This window comes from Equus asinus, chromosome 21, assembly GCF_041296235.1.
Source record: "Equus asinus isolate D_3611 breed Donkey chromosome 21, EquAss-T2T_v2, whole genome shotgun sequence".
Classification (NCBI taxonomy): domain Eukaryota; kingdom Metazoa; phylum Chordata; class Mammalia; order Perissodactyla; family Equidae; genus Equus; species Equus asinus.
In genome coordinates, this window is record NC_091810.1 from 63,317,776 (window position 1) to 63,342,064 (window position 24,289).

At 38.9% G+C, this 24,289-nt stretch overlaps 1 protein-coding gene across 1 annotated transcript in view; it reads left to right on the plus strand.

The window, feature by feature from the left end:
• Positions 1-1,499: 1,499 nt before the first annotated feature.
• DYNC1LI1 (dynein cytoplasmic 1 light intermediate chain 1) overlaps positions 1,500-24,289 on the plus strand; it is a 35,062-nt gene continuing 12,272 nt past the window's right edge. The window contains exons 1-5 of the mRNA XM_014827173.3: positions 1,500-1,851; positions 2,055-2,128; positions 18,094-18,210; positions 18,940-19,170; positions 22,048-22,217. Of these exons, the coding sequence (XP_014682659.2) occupies positions 1,706-1,851; positions 2,055-2,128; positions 18,094-18,210; positions 18,940-19,170; positions 22,048-22,217 (738 nt within the window). The 5' untranslated portion in view covers positions 1,500-1,705. The remainder of the gene's footprint in view (positions 1,852-2,054; positions 2,129-18,093; positions 18,211-18,939; positions 19,171-22,047; positions 22,218-24,289) is intronic.

The following is a 24,289-nucleotide window of genomic DNA, read 5'->3' on the forward strand; positions in this document are numbered from 1 at the left end:
TTCATAACAATTCTAAGTCCTTTTATCCCCATTTTACAGATAAGGAAACTGAGACTCAGAGAGGTAAAGAAAATTCTCTAAGGTTACATAGCCAGTAAACTGAATGAGCTGGATCTAAACTCAGATTTGCCAGCCTCCAAAGCCTTCTAACCGCAATGTTAATGTATAGCAAATACAGCCTTTAGCTATGGATTTTCTCACTAGCCTAACAGCATTGATCAGGTCATATATTAGCAAGTGATCTTCAAATATGAAACGATAGCAACAATGTTGCCAGCCCTGCAGTCTAGTGGTTAAGACTTGCTGCTCTCATCTCTCCTCGCTGTGGCCTGTTCGGTTCCCAGTCAGGGAACCACACCACTGATCTGTCAGTTGTCACACTGTGGTGGCTCTGTAATGCTGAAAGCTATGTCACCAGTACTTTAAATATCAGCAGGGTCATCCGTGGTGGACAAGTTTCAGAAGAGCTTCCAGACCAAGCAGACTAGGAAGAAGGACTTGGCCATCCTCTCCATGGGCCATGGAAACCCTATGAATAGCAGCAGAGCATTGTCTGATACAGCCCTGGAAGATGAGACGATGGCACAAAAGACCCGGCAGGGTTCTACTCTGCTGTACACAGGGCCACTAGGAGTTGGAAGAGATTCCACAGGCACTAACAGCAAAGTGATAATGTACAAAGGCCAGACTATTTTAAGCAACTGCTCGTACAAGGTGTACTAGGATAGAAGCTTAAAACCATCAACTCTTTCTGGACGTGGAGCTCAGACATTCAAACATATTTATATATTTAAATATATATAGTAAAGTTCTGATAGAAAAGAAGCTATTTTAGGGCTATCTGAGGTTCGTTCTTTTCCATCTGTGTATTCCCAGTGCCATAACATAGTTAAGTGTTGAATAAGCATCTGTTGACGGGATGGACGGATGAATGGATGGACGAATGATTCACCTAGTGGGTGATTTTAAATCTCACGCGGAGTCTCATACAAAACATCCAGACCCTTAAAACAAGCCCCGTCAACTCTCTTTGTCAGGCAGCTGCTCAGAGGCTGGGGGAACCTATTTCTGATGTGAGACCAAGGTTTGAGGAACACGTCATCACCTGAGAAGGCAAAAAGCCCAGAAATACAGGACTACAGTAACACTTCAGACCGGGGCTGCACAACACCCTCTTGCAGCGCGGCGGCCCATTTCCATCTTGGAGCCGATAAGGCGTCGGTGTAAGCGAGGGAGTGGCGCTCAGCCTGAATGCTAGTGGGACGGCAATGACAGCGCAGGAATTCCACGGTGGCTGCGGGTTTTGTGGACCCAACTGAAGAGTGGGAGGGAGCACTATTCACCGGACACACCCCAACCTGCCCTGCTGCAGCCCAGGGCTGCGGGTGGGGCGGCGGGAAGCGCTTCAACAGGTTCAGCTCAAGAAGCCTGGAGCCGCAGAAGAGCGGCCTGCGCGGCCGCCCACGCATGCGCACGCGCATCCTCCCCCCCCCCGACAACGCGCTCCCGCCAGCCTGTAGCGCACGCGCAGTCCGTCCTCGCTCGCTCTGTCAGTCCCTGCAGGGCCCGGGGCGTCACCCCCGCAGAGCCCGCCCCGCTCCCGTGCGCCGAACGCTCCATATCCGGGTTCCCGCCGCCCCGCTGCCGCCGCCGCCGCCGCCTCTCTCATTCAGCCTTGCCGGGAGTGGTGTGGTTCCCCACCAAGATGGCGGCCGTGGGGCGAGTCGGCTCTTTCGGTTCCTCTCCGGCGGGATTAGCCTCGACTTACACGGGCGGCCCCTTGGCCAACGAGCTCACATCGGGCAACGGCGGCGCCGCAGCCGGCGACGACGAGGACGGGCAGAACCTTTGGTAACGACCCCACCCCTCCCTGGGTCCCCGCGGGCACTCCCGGCCTTGCGGACCCCTCGGGATCCCGTACCCGCCGGAGCTCGGCGCCGGGCCCAGGCCACTGCGCTCTCGGCAGCCCCCTCCCGGGCGCGTCGAGGCCGGCTCCGTCCCTCCCGCGCTGCGGCCCCGGCCCCCGGCTCAGCGTGCGCCTTGCTCCCCGTTAGGTCCTGCATCCTCAGCGAGGTCTCCACCCGCTCGCGCTCCAAGCTCCCCGCCGGGAAGAACGTACTGCTGCTGGGTAAGTGTCCCCCGCCTCGCTCCGCCCCGCCCCGGCCGGCCCACACCCCGGCCCGGGTCCTGGCCCGCCCGCCCGCTTTGTGCCGAAAGCGGGTCCTGCCCCGCCCCGCTGCCCGGCTCGTCGCTGACAGCTGGGGAAGAAGGGGAACGGGGACCCCTGCCCCGGGACCTGCAGGGACCTGCCCTCCGCAGAGCCCTTTCTCCTCCCCTGGATGTGGGGGTGGCCCCGACAGCCTTCCCAGAGAAGGACCGAGTGCAGGAGCCCATCTGAGGGATTCCTGTGGTTTGGGGTTTACGTAGAAAAGGACACTTTTTCTTTCACGACAAAAATTGATATCAGAAGGCTCTTCTCAAGAGCTCCAGTGCAAATGGCATGCTATTAATATTTAATAGCTGATTCTGTATAGTTGACAGAGAAGCTAGAAATGAGACTTGGTAGTCGTGATAAATGTTCTTGTTTGATTCAGCTTTTTCGGTTACAGTGGGCTCGTGTTGCAGCTGCCTTTTTAACTGTCACTTATAATTCTGAAATTTGTGAAGGGCAGTGGAACACCTTTCTAGTTCAATCCCTTCAGCCAAATGGATGTAATAAGGGGAAATGGTCTAACGTCTCAGTTCTCCTGATTGTTCTGTATCCCCTTCTGCTCTCTGGAAGTTATGTATTTTGTTTCTTTAGTGATTCTGAGGGCGGGCGTAAAGCGCGGGGAGGGAGAGCAATTCACAGGTTCACATTTTTGCAGGCTTAGCTCCTGAGTCATTTAGAGGAGAGATTTCTTCCATATTCTTTAAATGTGAGAGATTGAAGTTTGACTTAGAAGATGGTGGTTAAATTTTAAAACTTCAGTGTTGGTGTCTCAAGACTGTTTTTGTTATGTACATCTAAAAACATAAGGAAACAAAGAAGTCAAGTGCTACTTGACAGGGTCTACTTTTAATAGGAGTGTTTCGATAGAAACAAATTACTTTTTTTGCATGAACTGCTCCCAATCTAGAATATATGATTCTTGAGTTTCTTTAAAGTTACATGGAGCTAGTTGAAAAATTAGTTTTTGCCTTTGTTTTTAATGTGATTAAAAGCATCTGCTGCAGCTTGACCTGGGTTCAGTCATGGCCCTGTAACATACTAGCCGTGTGATCATAAGTGAGTTCCTTGACATCTGTAAGCCTCAGTTTCTTCATCTTTAAAATGGATATTATAGAAATAATAATGTCTGCCTCCTAGGGTGTGGGGAGGACTGAATGAGATGATGTTTGTAAAGTGATAATAGCACAGTGACTTTTTGTGATAGATTTCTTTTAACTGGATTATAAAATAGTTTTTTATCAGAACTTCTTAAAAATTGAATTACTGGGGCCGGCCCGGTGGCCGAGTGGTTAAGTTCGCGCGCTCCGCTTCGGCCGCCCAGGGTTTCACGGGTTCGGATCCCTGGTGCGGACATGGCACCGCTCATCAGGCCATGCTGAGGTGGCATCCCACCTGCCACAACTAAAAGGACCCACACTAAAAATATAGAGCTATGTACTGGGGGGCTTTGGGGAGAAAAAGGAAAAAATAAAATCTTTAAAAAAAATTTGAATTACTGCCTACGTAAGTGATATTTATAGGGCAGAGATAAGCAAAAAATTTTTCAGAAAATGTTTTAAGTTTACTAATTTAAACAAATTACTATTACTCACTAAACTAAAATAAACTTAAGACAGTGTGACCTCCTTGAAGTGGATTATATTTTAATTAATCTAAGTTAAATAACATTCTTTTCAAATACTGTCATTGTAAAGATAAGATTCCATAACTTTGTTCTCATTTATAAGTTCCTCCCAGTTATTCGTGTGCATTAGATATTGCTTAGATGATTCTGTTTGTAGTGAAACAAAAGTGACAGTTTTCTTCATTTCTTGATGTTCCTGATCTGCACTGAGGTCGCACCACACTTTTTTTGTCCCGTCCCCCTCCCCTTTTTAACCTTCTTTTGACACTGGGTCAGTGCTTGCGACTGAATATACTTAGAGGCCCCAGGCTCTTCCAACCTTTCATACTTAGAATAGATTAAATTTCTTTTTTTATGAGCTTAATAGTTCATAAATCTTCATCTGGTATCAAGCTATATGAGCTTGAAATTTAAAATTTTTCTTTGAGTACTATTAGGATTTTTATCAAAGTTCTTTTCAGCTGTGGAAGACTAATAGCAGATTTTTATACTGGTTACATAAATAGGATTAATTTTCTGAAATACTTCTAAAGATTGCTTAAAGACATTTTATCACACATTATGGCGGCATTCAATCTATGCTGGTGGAGGGAAGAAACAGAAATAGGGATTGTAGTTTTCTTTGTTATGAGTTTGAAGGTGCTAGGCAGGAAGATGCTTGGCTCTAACGTGTCTTTCATGAATTATGGTCATCTCTGGAGTCCTGTATTTAAAAAACCAAGTCTGAGAATATAACAAACTTTTGCATTTCTGGAGACAACCTAGAATAGGAATGATGATTAAGGCTTATGTACCCTGGACAGAAATTGCCGTTTAACCTTTGCTTGCTGCATGGCCTGCTCTGCCACTGTTTATGGGAGAAAAGGGTAGGGACTAGCAATGTATGCATGTGTATGAGCCATTCTCAAAGCATTGTCTTCGAAATCTTAGTGCCCCCTCCTCAAGTCTGGGAGGTAGATGTTAGCACCAATTTATAGATAGGTAATAAATTTTTGAGACATGTTAAGTGAGTTTTCCAAGGTTACACAGCTATAAGGGCCCCATGTTTTGTGATTCTGACATGACTTTCCAACTTGTTAGAAGTCCCTGCAAGGGAGAGTGCGCCATATACTCTTCTTACTGCATAACTTTTTAAGAAGGCTATCTTTGAGTCAAAGTACTAGGAATTGCTTTAAAGTAAAACCCGAATATTTGTTGGATTCTAGGATGTAACGTATTGAGGGACACCACTGTGGTCACAGCACTTATGTTTGAGCAGTCATTTAATCTACCTAGGCCTGACCCCTGGTGAAACCCAGAAACACTGTGACATTAGTGTTTAACCATTCTCTTTCTTGAAAGATCTTGAGAATGAGCTTCAGTAAAGTTTATGTTTAATATTAAAGGCAAAACTTCTTGTGCATGTATTTTAAATATTATTTAACTTACAAATTGTCCTTTTAAGAACTGTTTTTTCCTCTTTACCCTGTATGTTTAAACAATTTTTACTACAGTAATTGTAATTATAGTTTAATAGCTGCTTTTAAGAGTACTTTCTGCGTATCTTGGTTACTTTCCCATGTTTTGATAAGAAAACTCCCTAAGGAAAATGACAGTAGTGATACCTAACATTATAGAGCACCTACATGTACCAGCCATGTAAGGATTGTTTACATACTCTGGTTATCCTCTTAAAGATCAAGGAACAGAGTTGTTAAGTAAATGGCCGTAGGGTTACACAGCCAGAAAGAGACAATGTCAGGATTCTAAATTGTACAGCTTGGCTCCAGAGCCAGTATTCTTAACCTGTACACTGGACTGTCTCCCTAAAGGAAAAAGAGAGCTTTCTTTGTAGGAAAAGTAGATGTTTAGCAGTTACTAATTAATTTTATATGATTCCCCTGATGTATCTGTTTCATTGAAAAAATCTTGTTGATTTAGATTAATTGAATTCATTGTCTATTAATATATATGTGTACTCCTGGCCCCCAGCACAGTGTCTGCCTTATAGATCAGACATAAGTATAATTTTAGGAGTTGAGGCCCACATGAATTAATGAAAACTAGTTGGCTCTTCGGCAAATCACGTAAGCCTCATCTTTCTCTTCTGTAAATTGAGGTGCGGATTTAGTGATCTGTGAAGCCTTGTCTGATCTGACATTGTCATTTGTTTTTATTCTAAAAGTTGTGAGTTATTAAATTTTTTTTTATTAAGATTATGATAGATTACAATCTTGTGAGATTTCAGTTGTACATTATTGTTAGTCATGTTGTGGGTATACCGCTTCACCCTTTGTGCCCTCCCCCCACCCCTCCTTTTCCCTGGTAACCACCGATCAGTTCTCCTTGTCTATATGTTAAGTTCCACTTATGAGTGGACTTATTAAATATTTTTAAAGAAATGTTTTGAAGATGCTGCGATTGGGTTTAAATTAATAAACTTTGCGCTGTAGATGTGGGCTCTTTGCTTCCACCCAGGGAAGAAATCTAGAGTCTCTAGTTTTCCCTGAAGGCGCTAGTCCAGGATATTGTGCAGCCAAGAAAGTCCCACACAATGCTGAGCATCCTCAGGAGGTATGTTTGAACCAGTCTTCTTTCTTATTCAGGAACAAAACTAGCTTCTGTTATGCTTGAATTATTGCAAGTAGGAAACCTCAAGATACACAGTGGAGCTAGAGATCTGGTCAGAAAAGTAACTTGTCAAGGAAGTGAATAGTTTTCTCTGGGAGAATTGACTCTAAAAATAATGAGATTGTTCAGTCTGAAACTTCTTGTGAGAAGCTGGGATTAAAGATCATCAAGGTACCATGACTTGTGGGAAACAGATTTTTATCAGTTGAAGTATGTTAATATTTTTTGGCGTAATTGGTTATGGGAGTGTAATGCAAGGAATAGAGTGTTACTGCATATATAATACTGGATTGGTGATTTTCAAAGGATTAACATAAAATTATTTATTGCACGTTATGTGTTACTCCTACTAAAAATACACCAAATATAAAATGTTTTGAGAGTCCAGTGGCATATTGGTATTTTATTCATCAAGGTCAGCAATTTATTATATAAAGGGCCAGATAGTAAATAATTTAGCTTTGTGAGCTATGTGTTCTCTGTTATAACTACTCAGCCCTGCCCTTGCAGCTCCAAAACAGCCATAGCCAGTACATAAATGAATGGGTATGGCAGTGTTGAATAAAGTTTATTTACAAAAACAGAGATTTGGCCTGTGGGCTGAAGTTTGTGGATCCCCTACTTTAGGTTATTATGGACATCAATTTTATCAGTAAGCATGGATGCAAGTTAATAGAAGTTTCTGGTTAATCGAATGTGATGTTTGGCACATAATAGGTGCTCAGTAAATAAATGTCTGAATGATGACCAGCTTTTACTCAAAGTATCATTGTTATTCCAGGTCAAAATATAGCCTGAACGTAGGTTTAAAGTGTTAAGAGGAGCTCATGTATTTACTCCAATGTTTGCCAGTCAAAAACAGAAAAAAGAGTTGGTAGACCTGCAGATGTAGGCCAGTAGAGTGTTAATTCGGCTGGTATGAAGTCCATGTGAGAGAGAATGTCAGCAAAAGCACTTTGAAAATGCAAAACAAAGAGAAGCCTTGAATTAGGAAGAAGAAAGGACCAAAGTCCAGCATTAGACTGTTATTAATAAGTGAATGGCCACGGACTAACCTTTTTGGGCCTTATTTTCCTTACTTGTAAAGTCAAGGCAGTGGCTGTTAGAAAGACTTCACAGATTACCTCCTCTCTATTCATTCGTTCATCAGACATTTATTACAATCATGTGATGCATAAAATACTTTGCTGAGTCATCTGAAGAAAACAGGGCTGACTAAGACTCAGTCCCTCCCCTCCAGGAGCTTATAGGTTCTGGTAGGAAAAGACTCGAAGTAGTACAAATCAAATATGAAATAATTGATAAGTAAGTCACCTAAGATTTTGTGGAAAAGGTGGTACTGAGCAAAATTTTGCTGATTAGGTTGAGGAGAAGAACTCTGCAGGCTGCAGACTGAGGGAATGTGTTGCAGTGGTTAAAACCCAGTGAAAAGGGATGGGGCAGCTCAGGTATGGTGGAAGGAGTCCTGACCTGCAGGCACCAGGTCTGGGAATCAGCCTGTACTACCATTTGAAGCTGTGGGATTGTGGGCAGATTACAACCTTCTGACCTGTAAATGGAGATTCTTTCATACTCCATGGGGTTAAAAGAAGTAAAGGAAATTATGTCAAAAACACCTTCATTTCAGAGCCGGCTTGGTGCTTAGTGGTTAAGGTCACATGCTATGCCTCAGTGGCCTGGGGTTTGCAGGCCCGGATTCTGGGCACAGACCTGTACACTGCCTGTCAAGTCATGCTGTGGCAGGCGTCCCACATATAAAGTAGAGGAAAACGGGCACGGAGGTTAGCTCAGGGCCAATCTTCCTCAACAAAAAAGAGGAGGATTGGGGGCAGATGTTAGCTCAGGGCTAAACTTCCTCAAAAGAAAATACACCTTCATTTCAAAATTGGACATCACTATTTTAAGTTATAAAAGTACTACATGTTTTCTTGCCAGAGAGAGAGAGAAAATCTACAAATATAAGAAAATGAAAATAACGTATGATCTTACCATGTAGAGATAATGAGTGTTCATTTTTTCTATGTGTATATTTGTGTTTTTAGAAAAATAGACTCATCATACCTTATGGAGTATTTTGTAGTCTGATTTTTTTTTTAGTGCATCAGGGGGTTTTTTAAATCAGAATAGATAAGGATTTCTCCCTTGTAGTGACTGAATAATATGTATGGCTATACCATGATTATAATTGATTGGTAGACAGATCATTATTGTTATACCTCATTTTCTGGTTGCCCAGTATTATCTTTGGGATAAATCCCTACAAGTTGACTTGCTGAGTCAAAAGTATATGTTTTTTCAATCTTTCTGTCTATTGCCAAACAGTCTTCTAAGAAAGTTGTATCATTTACATTCACACCATCAGTATTAGAGTACTTATTTGTCTAGCACCATTGCTGACACTAAGGATTATTCATTATAATGTTTGCCTATCTTGGTAGGTGGGTTAAAAATTGGCACCTTCATTTAAAGGCAATTTAATTGTATAAGATATACCATATTTGTTGATTAAGATCTATTGTTTTAGTGTCACTTTGACTTTCTGGAACATAGGAACTGTTAATAACCATTGGGCTTAGCATTTATTGGCCTTGGTAAATGTTTATTGAATTACACTGAGTGGTTTTTGGTTTGTGTCTAGTCAGTCTGTGAGAGTGAGGGAGATGTTAAAGGATAAATTCTCTTTTTTACTGTAATATGGATTGCTGAATGGTGAGATCCAGAGGTAGGGCTTTGGCCAGCCCATGGAATGGGAGCGATCGTGTATTTTGCCTATTAACTTGCATGTTCTGCTAGGTGCTTTATTATGTAGCATGTTTACTGCGTTACAGAAGAGGGTTTTGAGTCCCAGGTTACACAACTGAGTTAGAATTCAAAATTGGGTTTGTCTAACTTTCTACTCTACAGGCACTGCTGACATATTGGAGGGATGTGGTCTTGAACAGGCATAAATGTTTACTTAAAAGCACCAGGGGCAGCTGATTAGCAGCTTCTCCTTGCTCTTGCCAGCTGAGGCAAGGAGGAGGTGCTCCCTGTGAAACAGGGAGCAATCCAAAGGTCCTCCCCCGACTTGGATCATCCAGATAACCTGTGGAAGAACATGCTGAAGGTCTGAGCCCAAAAGTAGTTCCTCTGAAGACCCTTCATGACTCTTGTCACAAGAGCTTTCAGATAGAATAGGATGATTTACTTTACATCATGCAAGGCCAAATCAAAAATGTCAGCTTTGCAATATTGATATCTCACTTGGGTAAAGAAGGACAATGGCAGGCTAGAATTCTCCTGACCTGATTATCTTGATGCCATGGACCTAGTGTATCCAGCAGAGGTGTGGAAATGTGAAACAAAGCTCTGCATAGAAAGCAGATGTCAGGTGCACAAACCTGTGCTTTAGCCTTCCACAGTAATAGGAGAGGAAACTCGGAGAAAAGGGAGGCAGCGTACTGCTTAATTTTACCTATTGTCATCGCTGTTTACCTCGAGCTGGATGGAGAAGACTAGGCGATGTCTATAGTGTTTAGGAGTGCTGCTGGATTCAAATCCTGACCCTTCTCTAGCAAAGTGCTTAATCTTTCAGATTACACTGTTTACCTTTTAGGATTATTTGAGGATAATGTGAGATATTGTTTGTAAAACACTTCAAACACTTCAATTGGAAATGTTCAAGATAGCTGTTATTAATGTATTAGTGTCCTTAGGTGTTTTTCTTTGCTCATTTTCATTATTCATGTTTTTATGTTATCTTTTAAAAATACAGTTGATATAAAGGAATTTTCTAGTGTATCACTGAAGAAGTAATGAATGATAATAGTCAGAGAACTTTAAATTCATCACCATAGAGATCGTCTGGTTTTACCCCCTGTATTTAGAAGATAGAGAGCAAGCGGAAATACTTGGCTTGTCCAGGCTCACACTACTAATGGTGACAGTGTTGCAGTTAGAAATCACATCTTCTGAATCTTTGCATTTTTCCTCTCAATTAAATTATCATTATAGAGTTTATGGACATTACATCCTGTTGTTGGTTTAGAGATCTGTTGGGGAGATAAACAGTATCATGGACACACCTTTGTCCCTATACAGTCATATGTAGCTTAACGATGGGGATATGTTATGAGAAATGTGTCGTTAGGTGATTTCGTCATTGTGTGAACATCATAGGGTGTACTCACGCTAAACCTAGACAGTGTAACCTGCTTCACACCTAGGCAGTATGGTGCTAATCTTATGGGACCACCATCGTTGATGCAGTCCGTCATTGACAGAAGCATTGTTATATGGCACATGACTGTATGTTTTCATGACTGTGAGTTTAAGGAGATTTTCTTTTGCGGTCAATTTGGTTTTCAAATCTGAACTGAGAAGAAGTGAGAATTGATGGCTGTTATTGCTTTATAGTAAAACCAAATTTCTTTTAAGTGCTTGGATCTTATATTTGGCTCACAGAGAGTGACTTATTTGGACAGAGTTCAGACAGATAATTTGGAATGCAGGCTTATTTGCTGTGGATAATTTCACTGTACTCTGATCAATAAATCTTTTCTGCTTTGGTTCATTCATGAGGACAGGAGTTGGTTGTTTTTATATGGCCAGCAAGCTAAGAATGGGTTTTTGTTTGTTTGTTTTCATTTTTAAAGAGTTGGGGGGAAAAACAAAGATGAATGTGTGCCAGAGACCTTATGTGGCCTGAAGAGCCTAAAATATTTACTATCTAGTCCTTTAGAGAAAAAGTTTCCCAGCACCTGCATGAGGACATGAAAATAGCTTTATTATAATAAAATTTGATTTAAATGAAATGTTTTGGTTTGTTTTAAAAACACCTTTGAAATATGCCCTCTTTAAGAAAATATAATATAAAAATGCAAATTTTGATAAAATATTTAGAGACTAATTTTAACATCATCACCCTAAAGTGTTCTTTCTTTATAGAAGGGCTTTCATCTTAGTCTGTTTAAACAGGAACTCTCCTTGTGTAAGTGTATGTGTACAGATCATTAACTGTTTGGCTGGCACACTTAAAGCTAGTGTGTCTGTTTCACTGCCAGCTGAAGGCCAGGGAACTGAAGATAAAGCTTTCTTACAGTTTATAGATGATAGGGAGATAATTCTTTCAGATTGTTTGAAACTACGCGGACCACTTTGCTGTACTTGTCACTTTAAAGGTGTATTAAGTCCATGGAATGAAGTACATGTGTAGGTATTTTTATTTTGTTTTATTTTACACCTCAAATTATTAGACTCTGTGTTTTGTTTTCCAAAAATAACTTCGAATATAGTGATTTCTTTCTTGAATTGTTTGGCCATTAAAGATGATCTTAAATGTCTATCAATGCCAAAGACAAGCATCCTGAATTTTAACATCTTCTAATCCTTCTAATTGCCTAATAGAATAAAGAGAGAGGGTTCACGATGGACTTTTTAACGTCTTCGAACATAGTTCAGCTTGGCTGTGGCAAGGCAGCTAAGGACCAACAATTCAGTCCAATGACTAGAAAGCTTTCATAAGTTTAGTAAAGGACGTGTGTGTTATGAGCTTACACTATTTATTGATCTGTAATTGATGAGAGGTAGCTGCGTGAGTTTTAGAGATAAGAGTAATGAATTATTTTAATAGATTATGGTAAAAGCCCAGGACAAGCAGTTACAGATGAGATATAATTATGAAAATAGAGACTGTGGTTGGGATTAAGAGATATGAACATTGGTAAAGGATCTTCTATGTATAGGACAGGTACTATAGACTGAATGTGTACCCCCAAAATTCATATAAATCCTAACCCCCCATGTGATGGCATTAGGAGGTGAGGTCTTTGGTAGGAGACTAGGTCATGAGGGTGGATCCCTCATGAATGGAATCAGTCCCTTTATAAAAGAGACGTCATGGGCTGGCCCAGTGGTGTAGCAGTTAAGTTCCCACACTCCGCTTTGGCAGCCCAGGGTTCGTGGGTCTGGGATCCCAGGCGTGGACCTGCGCACTGCTTGTCCAGCCACACTGTGGCAGCGTCCCACATACAAAATAGAGGAAAACTGGCATAGATGTTAGTTTAGGGACAATCGTCCTCACCAAAAAAAAGGAAGAAAGAAAACAAAATTTAAAAAAAGAAACTGAGGACAACTCTCTCACCCTTTCCGCCATGTGAGGACAGGGTGAGAAGATAGCCGTCTGTGAGCCAGAAGTGAGCCCTCACTAGACATTGATTGTGCTGGCACCTTGGTCTTGGACTTCCAGCCTCCATAACTGTGAAAAATAAATGTCTGTTTTTTATAAGCCACCCAGTCTATGGAATTTTTGTTATTGCAGTCTGAAGAGACAATGACAGCCGTGGTTTCTCTTTTTGGTGAGCCAGCAAGGACAGTGGCTGTTAAGAATAGGATAATTTCTTGTCCGTAAGCACGTTAAAAGCAAGAACTTTATATCCTGTTTACTGTTAAGAAAACCTGCCCAAAGAATATTTGTTGAATGAAGAGGACAGACTTGACACACTTATAGTCTGCTGGAGGAAACACGAATAAACTGACACACTGCAATGAAGTGAAGTGTTGTAAGTGTGCGGTGTGCTCTTGGGAACACAGAGGGCACTTAACCAGACTTGCGAAGTCAAAGAAAGCTTCATAGAGGAAACTAAATTGTGACTGGAAGGATAAGCTAGGGTTCTGCTAGATGTGGGGAGGGGAAGGGAAGAATATTCCAGAAAGAAGTGATGTCATGTGTGAAGATCTAGGATTGGGAGAGACTGAGGCCTCTCTGCTGCACTGGAAGCAGTTGTGGATGGTTGGAGCCTAGCATATGGGTGTGGGACATGGTGACAGATGGGCAGGCAAGGTAAAGGGCCTTTTTAAGGAGTATTGGCCCTTATAGTTTGCCCTTTACCACAAGAGCAGCAGGAAGACCCTGAAGGGTTTTTTTTCTGACATCTTATGGAAATTCCAAACATACAGAAAAGTTGAAGGAATTTTGCAGTTAATACTCATATACCTAAACTTAGATTCTACCATTAATATTTAACTATATTTGCTTTATCACTTGTGTCCCATTTCCCTCTTTTTTGATGCATTTCAACGTAAATTACAGTTATCAGTATGCTTCCTTCTAAATACTTCAGCATTCATATCAGTAACTAGAATCCCCTAATGGGTCCTAAGGGCGAGAGTGGCGTGATGAAATTGTTTCTAGAAGATCACTCAGCTGCAGGATGGGAAATGCATCAGAATACAGTATGAACTTAATGAATGTTCACTTTTGACTAGTACATTGGTATAGTGAGAAGAGAACTAGCAGGAGGCTATGGATTAAATGCTTGAAGACATAAAAAGAGAAAAAACAGTCTAACAAACTGTGTGATTTGAAGATATGTATAACCCTAGAAAGAGACTACATCTTTGCAAATACCGCACATAAGATTTCTGGAAATAGTAGGTAACAAATGAGATTTTGTTTACAGAATATGTCTTCATTGGCCTTTTTAGACCTTTTATGAAATAGGTCTATTCACATGTTCACATTTGCCATCAAGACAAATCATATCAGAGTTCATTTAGGTGTAGAGAAAGTGAAAGCTACAGAAAATGATCATTATAATTGAGGCTTAGGACTTGGGCTTAAAATATGTGTAAAATGTGCATGTTCAATTTCCAGCTGTAACTTCCACATCTTATTAAAGTTGAAGAGAGGAGAAGAGTAGTTGATATAAATTTTGTTCCCAGAAAAATTTCGTTTCAGGAAGCAAAATGCTTCCTGAAACACGTTGAGAATCTTCTCTGTGCCAGGCATGGTTAAGTATTAGAATATTCTTGGGAATAGGATATTCTGTTTTTTTCCTTAGTCTGTTTTCTCTTGAGAGCAGAGAGGAGTTTGATTTGGATTCTCTTGGCAGACTTGGATTGTTGCCATACTCCCACAATCTTTGTGAGACTGTGGCCTGCCATCAGTTTCCTCCTGTGTAAGTAGAGAGGGTTTCATTGGAGTTCCTTACAGCCTGTGCTAAGTTTATGAAATGTCTTTATTCTCAATGTGACCACTTCTCGTTCGTTACCAGAAGTGAAAAATTTAGAAATCACAGGGTAGGATAAAAATCTCAAACTACGTGTTTGCCGTATTAAGTTTATTTTACATTATACTCTTTTTCACTTTTAAATGTTGTAAAGTGTATCTTTTTTTAAAAAATTTGTTTTAAAGATTTTTTTTTCTTTTTTCTCCCAAAGCCCCCTGGTACATAGCTGTGTATTTTTAGTTGTACTTTCCTTACTTCCTGGAATGCCTCTCCCTCCATGGTTCATTAACACTGCAAGATTTGGCTAAAGTATTATTTTCTCTACAAAGCCCTTTCTGATGTCCAAGCAAACCCAGGATCTCCGCTTAGGGCTGGCTTCCTGGTTTGTTGCATATCTCTAGTATAGTCCTAATGACGATATCTTGAAATTGTCTCCTGTTTGTTTTCCCTCTCCAATCTAATGAGCTCTTTGAGGGCAGCAGCTTTCACATACAGGTCTTTGTATTCCTAATGCTTGGCTTAGTGTAGTAAACGGCTAATGCAGTGGTTCTCATAGTGTGGTGCTTGGACTAGCAGCATCAGGAACACTGGGAACTTGTTAGAAATGCAGATTCTCGGGCCCCACCTCAGACTTACTGAATCAGAAACTCAGGAGGTGAAGCCCAGCAATGTTTGTTTTCATAGGCCCCCATAGGTGAGTCTGAGACATTTTTTGAGAACCGTTGTCCAGTGAAATGAATGATGGACAACATTCACTCAAAGGAGTAAACTCTGGTCTCATAATCATAAGTGGGGGAGAACCCTTCCACTTGTATTCAGTCCTTAGAAAAAGAAAACAGCTATGTTCTGGTGATGGATGCGAGAACTTAAAATAGTGAGCATAGATAGTTGCCACTGACAGTATTTTTGATGTCATGAATTTGGACTCAAAATCTGTTCTGAGCCTATTGACTTACACCTTTAAAATTGTAGTTGGAGCAACTAAAAGGAAGGCACAAACTTGTTATTTAAAGAATTACTCATAATATCACCATAAGAGATAACCAAATTATCAATGATTATTTCTAGCTGATATTATCGATTTTATTTTGCTTATGCTTAAGATTATTTACAAGTATGTATTTTTATTCAGAAAGCTTTATATTTCAGTAATTTGAAATATTGAAAACAAGTTGAAATAAACTCATCTGAATTTTTTGACTCACTTTAAGGTATCTTTTCACTTTCTAACATCTAAAGTGGGAATTAAAGAGATAAGATAAATCCTTGGTCATATTAAATGAAGTTTTATCTGACTACTGCCTATTTTTATGGATCTGTATGTACTTTAGAGAATTCTTGTTGAACGTTGTATTGTTGATGTAAGCTTCTATTATAGGTCTGGGCACTAAATTTTTGTTTATAATACGTAACATTGTTTCTGTGGGATAATCAGTTTTCAGTTGTTGTTTTGCCTGTCATAAGAGAAATCGATTCTTTCCTTTCTAATTCTAGAACAGACTCAGATTCCTTTTCTTTTTTCTTTTAAGTTAATGAACTTTATTTTTCAGACCAGTTTTAGGTTCACAGCAAAATTGAGCGGGAAGTACAGAGTTTCCAAATATCCCGTCCCCATATACGCACACCCTCTCCTGCTATTGACGTCTCACAAGGTGGTACATTTGTTACAGTTGATGAACATTATCACCCAAAGCACATAATCTACCTGAGGGTTCATTCTTGGTGTTGTACATTCTATGGGTTTTGACAAATGTATAATGACATGTATCTGCTGTTATAGTATCATACAAAATAGTTTCACTGCCCTAAAAATCCTCTACTCTGCCTATTCAGACTCTGTTTTTTTGATGTCAGAGTTTTCATAGATCTCCTCACACAGTGATTTAAATTATTTTTATTATGTCTAATGCTCATGCCTGCTTAAGTGACTAGATAAAAATTCTTTGAATTCTTTTTGTTTATAGTTCTTGAACATCTACCAGACTTAAAAAAAATACAAACTGAATGCTGTAAAGGCTATAGAACTGATGAAATTCAAATTAGCAATCAATATAACACATGGTATTTTGCTGAAATTAAATGCCAGTGTTGGATTTAATAGTAGCCAAAGTACCTATTTTATTTTTCACTGGTTAACTTTATTATTTCCATTTTAAGCATGGTGGATCATCATGGAAATCATTGTCATCATCATAGATATTACTATTTTCAACTCAATTTGTTATTTTTAAACCAGTTTCATAGTACACTGCAAAAATAGTACTGAAAAATAAGTACTCATTTAATGTCAAGTTCTTTATTGCCTGTTTAAGGCTACAGTTATTGCTATGAAGTGTTGGAAAATAGTTCATAAAAAGAACCAGCCTGACCAATACAGTTGAATATGATATTGACTGCTCTGGGTCACTTTCTTTTGAGTTTGGCATGCCTGTGTGTCTACTCTCTTTCTTCTGTCTTCTGTCAGCATTACTTGGCCTCAACTTGGCACCAGTAGGATTATAAACATCTATATAGAGGTGGGTGCTGCAATCTTGTGGCAGATTTTAGATATAAAGATGGTAATTCAGAAGATCTAAGACATATGTAATTTTTTTTTAAAAGCTTAACATGAAAATGAAAACGATTTTTAAATTCTTAGAGAACTCGTTAATCTCCAGGAATAAGTCCTTAGATTCAAGAAATTCACCTTTACAAATACTATTAACATGGTACTGCTAATAACTAAAGAAGTCCGTGAAATGGTAACATGTAGTATTTAAATAAATTCACAATACAAAAAAATCTTCACCAAAACATTGAATAGCTAGCCTAGTTTTAAACTCTTTAATCTTGTGCTAAGTTTAAATCACATGATTTCTTGCTATTAATATCTTTTTTAAGTTTATGTTTTATTTTTGTCTGTTCTACATTCCTTCTACCCTTGTTCTTGCTCAACTTACTACCTCCAGCTCCCACCCTCTCCCTTGCTACATATTTCTTATGGTTTCATGATTTTACTGAGGCTCTAGTCACAACTCCCTGCCCTAGTTAGTTTTGGTGTACCCTCCATCCTCCATGCTTGGCCTGTAGGTGGGCACATGACCCTAACTAAGCCAATTAAGAGTCTTTACCTGAGAGTCTTCAGACTGAAAGCCAAGAGAGAAAGTCTTTTGTTCCTTGTAGATTAAACTGGCATGATGTAAGAGTTGAGCTTCCTGAAAAATACCCACAGAGGAAGCCATTTGTAATAGGCTAGAATGAGACTTAACAAGAGGAGCAGAGACACTTGGGGAGAGAATCCTGGAGGTGAAGTCTGCATCTTCAACTGTGTAGTTGCCTAGTTATCATCCATCAAATTACCCTTTTTTATTTTGCTTTTTCTCCCAAAATCTCCCCGGTACATAGAAGGACCCACAACTAAAATATACAACTAGTTGTGGCACGTGGGTCGCTGCCTCAGCATGACCTGATGAGTGGTGCTGTGTTTGTGCCCGGGATCCAAACCAGCGAAACCCTGGGCTGCCGAAGCTGAGTGCACGAACTTAACTGCTCAGCCACAGAGCTGGCCCCCAAATTACCCTTTTGATTGAAGCTAGTTCTAGTTGGGTTTTTCATGTGGTACTGGAAAGCATCCGTAAGTAATCCATATTGTAATTTAAGGGATTTGTCCTTTTTTATAGGTGAAGATGGAGCTGGAAAAACAAGCCTCATAAGAAAAATTCAGGGAATAGAGGAGTACAAGAAAGGAAGAGGATTGGAATATTTGTACTTAAATGTTCATGATGAAGACAGAGATGGTGAGTGTGATTTATTTGTAATGTTAAGTTTCCTGAAGCCTTTCCAAGGTGCACATGTTAGTCTTTGACTTTTCTTACTGTGTCATTTTTCACCAGGAGTCCTACTACATCATGCCGATCAGTAAATCGTTATGTTTAGGCATACTTTTATTGATTTGGAATTGGGATTTATGTAGTGATATTTTTAAACGTCTTAAGATATCTTGGTGTGGAGACTTTCGCTTTCATGCTGTCCTTGAAGAATCTCAATTTTTCAGTTCGTTTTCGCTCAGATAGTAAAATAATAGGATCCTATGATTGTTTTGCTAACTCTTTTCACCTTCTCATTTTTTGACGTAAAAATGTCATCTACGCCCCAGCTTTTCTCATCTGATCAGCCATTTTTTCCTTCTATAGATCACTTGCCTTCTCGTTTTTGTATATAATAGCTTGAATTTGCATGGCTCTATCTGCTGATGGTAAGAATAGAAACATGTTATTCAGTCTGTGGTTTGGGATTGAGAAATATAAAGTAGAGGATGCTGGTGTTTTATGTTGGCAGTTAAGTCATTTTCAGGAATATTCATTAGGCCTTTACTAAAGTGGTAGATGTGACCTAAATAGTTGATCCTTGTCAAAGCCAGGAGACATCTCCTGTGGAGATGTCCTAAAATGCCAAGTAGTATTGTTAGTTGGATGATGAAATAACTTAACCCTGTTGCGTTGGTAACTTTCTTTTGTCTATTGTAGATCAAACAAGATGTAATATATGGATCTTGGATGGAGACCTATATCACAAAGGCCTCCTTAAATTTTCCCTGGATGCCGTTTCTCTGAAGGACACTCTAGTTATGCTGGTAGTTGACATGTCAAAGCCTTGGACTGCTTTGGATTCTTTACAGAAATGGGCAAGTGTTGTTAGAGAACATATTGACAAATTAAAACTTCCTCCTGAAGAAATGAAAGAAATGGAACAAAAGTGTGAGTAATCTAGAAATATTAATATAGATTTCAAATACAAAATTTCTTAGCTGACTACCATAATCGTTAGGATTTTTTGACTATGAATAAGGTTTAATGAAGAAAACATAATGTGACTACTGTTTTTGAAATTTGGTTTGAGTGATGTGCCAGGTTTTAATATAGTTTTAAATTGGAAACGTATACATGATGAAGGTGCCTTTTCTCCTTTGCCACAAGGCCGTATGTGTTCATTTTGGGAAGTAGTTTTTCAGGATAAAAAAAATTTGGATCTTTCTTCAGCTGCTCATTTTCAGCAATTTCATTTCTTGATAAGTAAAACAGTCTTAGCAACTTTGTCAAAATGAAATACGTCCAAAAAGATGGTAACAACATAAATGTAAAGATGTTTAAGGTGGTTTTATGATTTCAAAGTACATAATATATTTTGTACATACCCATATGAATTGGAAATTTTCGTGGAAATTGTGAAAGTGATATAGGTCATTTCTAACAGGTTGTAAAGCAGTTGTCGCAGTTCTTAATTTCACCAAGCTCTTCATTTGTCAGTGTTGTACTTGGCTTAAGAAAATATACAGATGGAATGCTGCTTTTCTTTGTTATTGGTGGCTGAAAATAACTTTTAGGGAAAAATTGACAGCTTACTTGAATTTATATGCAAGGAAACAGTAGAAACTTAAGAGAATGTATATCCTAAATCATGGAGAAAGATATCTGTTTTTAATCTGAACCTTTCTTTCCCTGTTGGCCATTGCCTGTAGGGTTTTTATTTTTCCTCTCTAAGTTTGTACTGCAGCTGTGGTCCTCAATGTGTGGGCCCAGGACCAGCAGCATCAATATCAGTACAGCGAGGAATTTGTCAGAAATACGCATTCTCAGGCCCCACCCCAGACTACTGAATTAGAAACTCTGGGGCATGCTAAAATTTGAGAACCACTGTTAGATTTCGGCTTTTGATCTTGAGAGTAGTAGCTACCAGAGCTGCCAAGGGTTTATGCATGCCCCTAAGTTCCTGGAGGAACTGCACTCAGATGTTCAGGATTCCCTCTTCCTTGACCCTATTTAACTTTAGGACAGTTCTCCGAATGAGTCATATTCCAAAAAGGATCTGGCTCATAATTACTTTGCTTAAAAAATAAGTAACATTTTTTTCTAATTTGTAGGTAATATACATTCTTTATTTTTTGTTTATTTATTTTTTTGCTGAGGAAGGTTTGCCCTGAGCTAACACCTGTACCATTCTTCCTCTATTTTGTATGTGGCTTGCTGCCCCAGCATAGCGGCCGACAAGTCGTGTAGGCCCGCACCTGGGAACTGAACCTGTGCTGCTGAAGTAGAGCATGCCAAACTTAACCAATAGGCCATAGGGCTGGCCGCATACATTCTTTATTTTATTTTTTTCTTTTTCTTTCTTTCTTTTTTTAATTTAATTTTTTTTTTTGAGGAAGATTAGTTGTGAGCTAACATCTGCCACCAGTCCTCCCTCTTCTTGCTGAGGAAGACTGGCCCTGAGCTGACATCCGTGCCCATCTTCCTCTACTTTTTATATCTGGGATGCCTGCCACAGCATGGCTTGACAAGCAGTGCATAGGTCTGCACCCAGGATCTGAACTGGAGCACCCTGGGCTGCCAAAGCAGAACTTGCAAACTTAACTGCTGCACCACCGGGCCGGTGCCTGCCTTTCTTTTTTTTTTTTTTTTGGTGAGGAAGATTTGCTCTGAGCTAACATCTGTTGCCAATTTTCCTTTTTTTTTGCTTGAGGAAGATTAGCCCTGAACTAACATTTCTGCCAGTCTTCTTCTATTTTGTATGTGGTTCACCACCACAGCATGGCCGATGAGTGGTACACCCAGGATCCAAACCCTTGAACCCTAGGTCACCCAAGTGGAACGCACCAAACTTAACCACTATGCCACAGGGACAGCCCAATACATTCTTTATTTTTAAAAATTGAAAATATATTTTAGCATATTTTTCCCAGTACGTTTCATTTCTAAGCTGGAATCATACTTTGGTTTTCCTCATTTTCTTTTCTCCTCTTACTGTTATTTTTCTACAGCATTAAATATTCTTTGAAAAGTTGATGTTTTATGTTTCTGTATAATATTCCCTCATATGCTGTCTTAATCCTATACTGTGGATAATTTATTTTCAGTTTTGTTGTTTTGCTTTTAAACATGAAAAGCAGTCTTATATGGAAATTGCTGTGTGCACATCACTGGTTATTTCCTTGGGAATTCCTTGAGGAGTAGTAACTGAATGAAAGTATACATTGTTAAGGTTCTTGATACATTCACGTTAACTTTTTTTTATGTGAAGCTTTTGACAGTCTTGCAAATGAGTTCTAAAAATTTATTGTCATTGGTAATATCTCTTTAATTCTTACCAGGGTTACAGAATGAATATGGCCCAAGGTTGCACTTAAGTAAAAAGGAGAAGACCTGAGTAAAAAGGGTTTAAAGAAAGGACATTAATATTAGAAAGTCATCCAAGACCGTCTTTTAAATTGTGAAATCCATCCCCCCCGACACATACACTTATTTTTCTTTTAACCTTTAAGTGCCCTTTGTGAATTAGAGTTAGAGAGGCTGGATTGTGACTTGTCCAAAGTAATTTGCACAGACTGAACCAGGCCTCCATTGACTCCCCTCTTGGAGCCATTCAGTTCTATACTCTGCCTCCTAGTAATAAGTGGGGGTCCAGTGCTTTTGTACTGTCTTTGAAATAGATGTCTCAAACCCTTTTTGTTTCTTCTCTTAAACAAGACTAAGTATAAACTCTAGCAAAACATATATTTAGATTATGCTAGAAAAAGGTGCCTGGTGAAATAAAGTAATTTCTAAACTATGTATTAAATTATTTACCTTGATTTTCAGTGATCAGAGACTTCCAGGAATATGTAGAGCCAGGAGAAGATTTCCCAGCTTCTCCTCAGAGAAGGAACACCGTGTCGCAGGAAGACAAAGACGACAGTGTGGTTTTACCTCTCGGTGCGGATACACTTACACATAACTTGGGCATTCCAGTACTAGTAGTTTGCACAAAGGTTTGTTTGCTTCCTAGAGATTCTGCTACTGATATTAACCGAGGATGAACAAACTGTTTTGTTTTCCAGGCTCCTTTTGGAGTTGACACTTTAGTTTTCCTAGATAATTTTTCTTAACAAATGGAAATAATAGTTAAAAATATTGAATATATTATATTCACATGTTGGTTTTAGATCTTGTTATAGTTTTTTGGAAAGAAAATGTTGTTTCAGATATTCTATTTGTGATTGAATTTCATTTTCCTAATTCTGGTTAGATTTCATTGTACAATCAGTTTAGTAGAAATAATTACAGATAAAATAACTTAATTATTAATTTTTATAAAATAGAATATTTTCCACATTAAATTTTGATATACTAATCTAACATCAGAAGAATTATGTACTTAAAATAAACTTTTAAACACCTATCAGCACTCATTATGTAAAGTTGATATGCAGTTATAAAGGCCTTTTTATTTATCTATTAGAGGTTCTGATAGGATTGCTATTATCAAAATTCTGTTAATTTAATTCTGTCACTATATACACTTGATAATAAAATCAAATTTCCTTTAAAAATATTTTATAGTTCAAATTCATCTTTTCCCCATTTGATACTAAGTATTATATCTTTGCTGCTTATAAGTCATGGAATAGTTAAGAAAATGACAGAATATATAAACCTTTTTGAGATCTAAAATTATTGCATGTAAAATTTGTGCATATAATTGAAGGAGGGTACACAATTTCCTTATCTTTGGAATAAAAATGATAAATTTTAAATCTAGCTTGTTTTACTTTAAACGCTACAAAAGTTATCAATAACAAAGGAATGGGGGGGATAGCATTTAAATAATTAAGGTAAAGTGTTTATCTGCTTTTCAAGTGGTGATTTTGGCATAGTTGTTATTTATACCTTTACTGTAGAACTGTTTTTAAACTCCCACACTAGAACCCTTTTGTGTGTGATTTGTTCTGTTTTGTTTGGCAAAGAGCTGTTTATGGGCAGCTATTTCCTTGTTTTACATCATAGTTTGCCTCATAAAAAGCTATCTTATTTTTCCAAAGGAAAAATGTTAAGCTTAAAGGGACCTGAATCAGTATCAAATGAATAATATATTTATAAAATTTTCAAGCCAGAAGAGATTGTCTGCTGTATTTCATGGAAGCTAAGACACCGTCAGTTGCACTTCAGTTTAAGAGTTTTAAAATGTATAGGGGGCTGGGAGAATGTGTCTCTCAAGATGGATGAAGAATGGTGGTTCAACTCAGGTTAAACACTGGAAACTGAGAATTCAGAAAGACTAAGTTTCTTGCCCTGGGTCCACGTCCTCTTATTTCAGTTAAAAATCACGTTAAGCTACCATGCCTCACCAAAAGTGTTGCAAGTTAACAATGTAATAACTATAAGCATCTTTAATCATTTGAAATAAATACTCTCAGTGTTCTATAAAATGGACGAATGTGCTACATCATGATTATACAAGGAGACCAAGGAGACTCTGTTCTATGGGGGGGGTGTGTATGAAATATATATGTATAAAACAGAAAATCACATATCAATTTTGACCCCAAACTAATGTTAGGTGTATAATGAACATTATTAAATGTTTACTTTTGGGTTTCACACCTTCACTTAAGAAAGGTTTTGGTGAAGTTATTTGGATAGTATGATGTGTGAACATGACTTTATTTTTTTCCTAACTTTTTTTGTCACAAGCAGAATTCAGAATTGTTTCATTGGTTGTACAGGTGACATTTCAAAAATAGCCTGTAATTCCCTTTTTTTTTTTTTTTTTGCTGTTGGTAAGAGTGAATAAAAACGCCAGGAAAAAAATGAAGGTCAAATTAAGAGTTATCAGGTAAACAGAGGAACAAAGAGGAAGTAGTGAGAGGTGTAGACTCCCTGGGTGTGAAATGGCTTATAAACCTAGAATAGATGTTTGGATCTTAAAAACTTTGTTCTAGGACACAAGTAGTTGAGTTAGCAAGTGTGACCACCTATTATAAGCTTGTCCTGGTATTCTTCATTCCTTTATGTACTAAAACTTTCTCTTTGGTGTTCTCACCAGATTCAGTATAACGTAGAA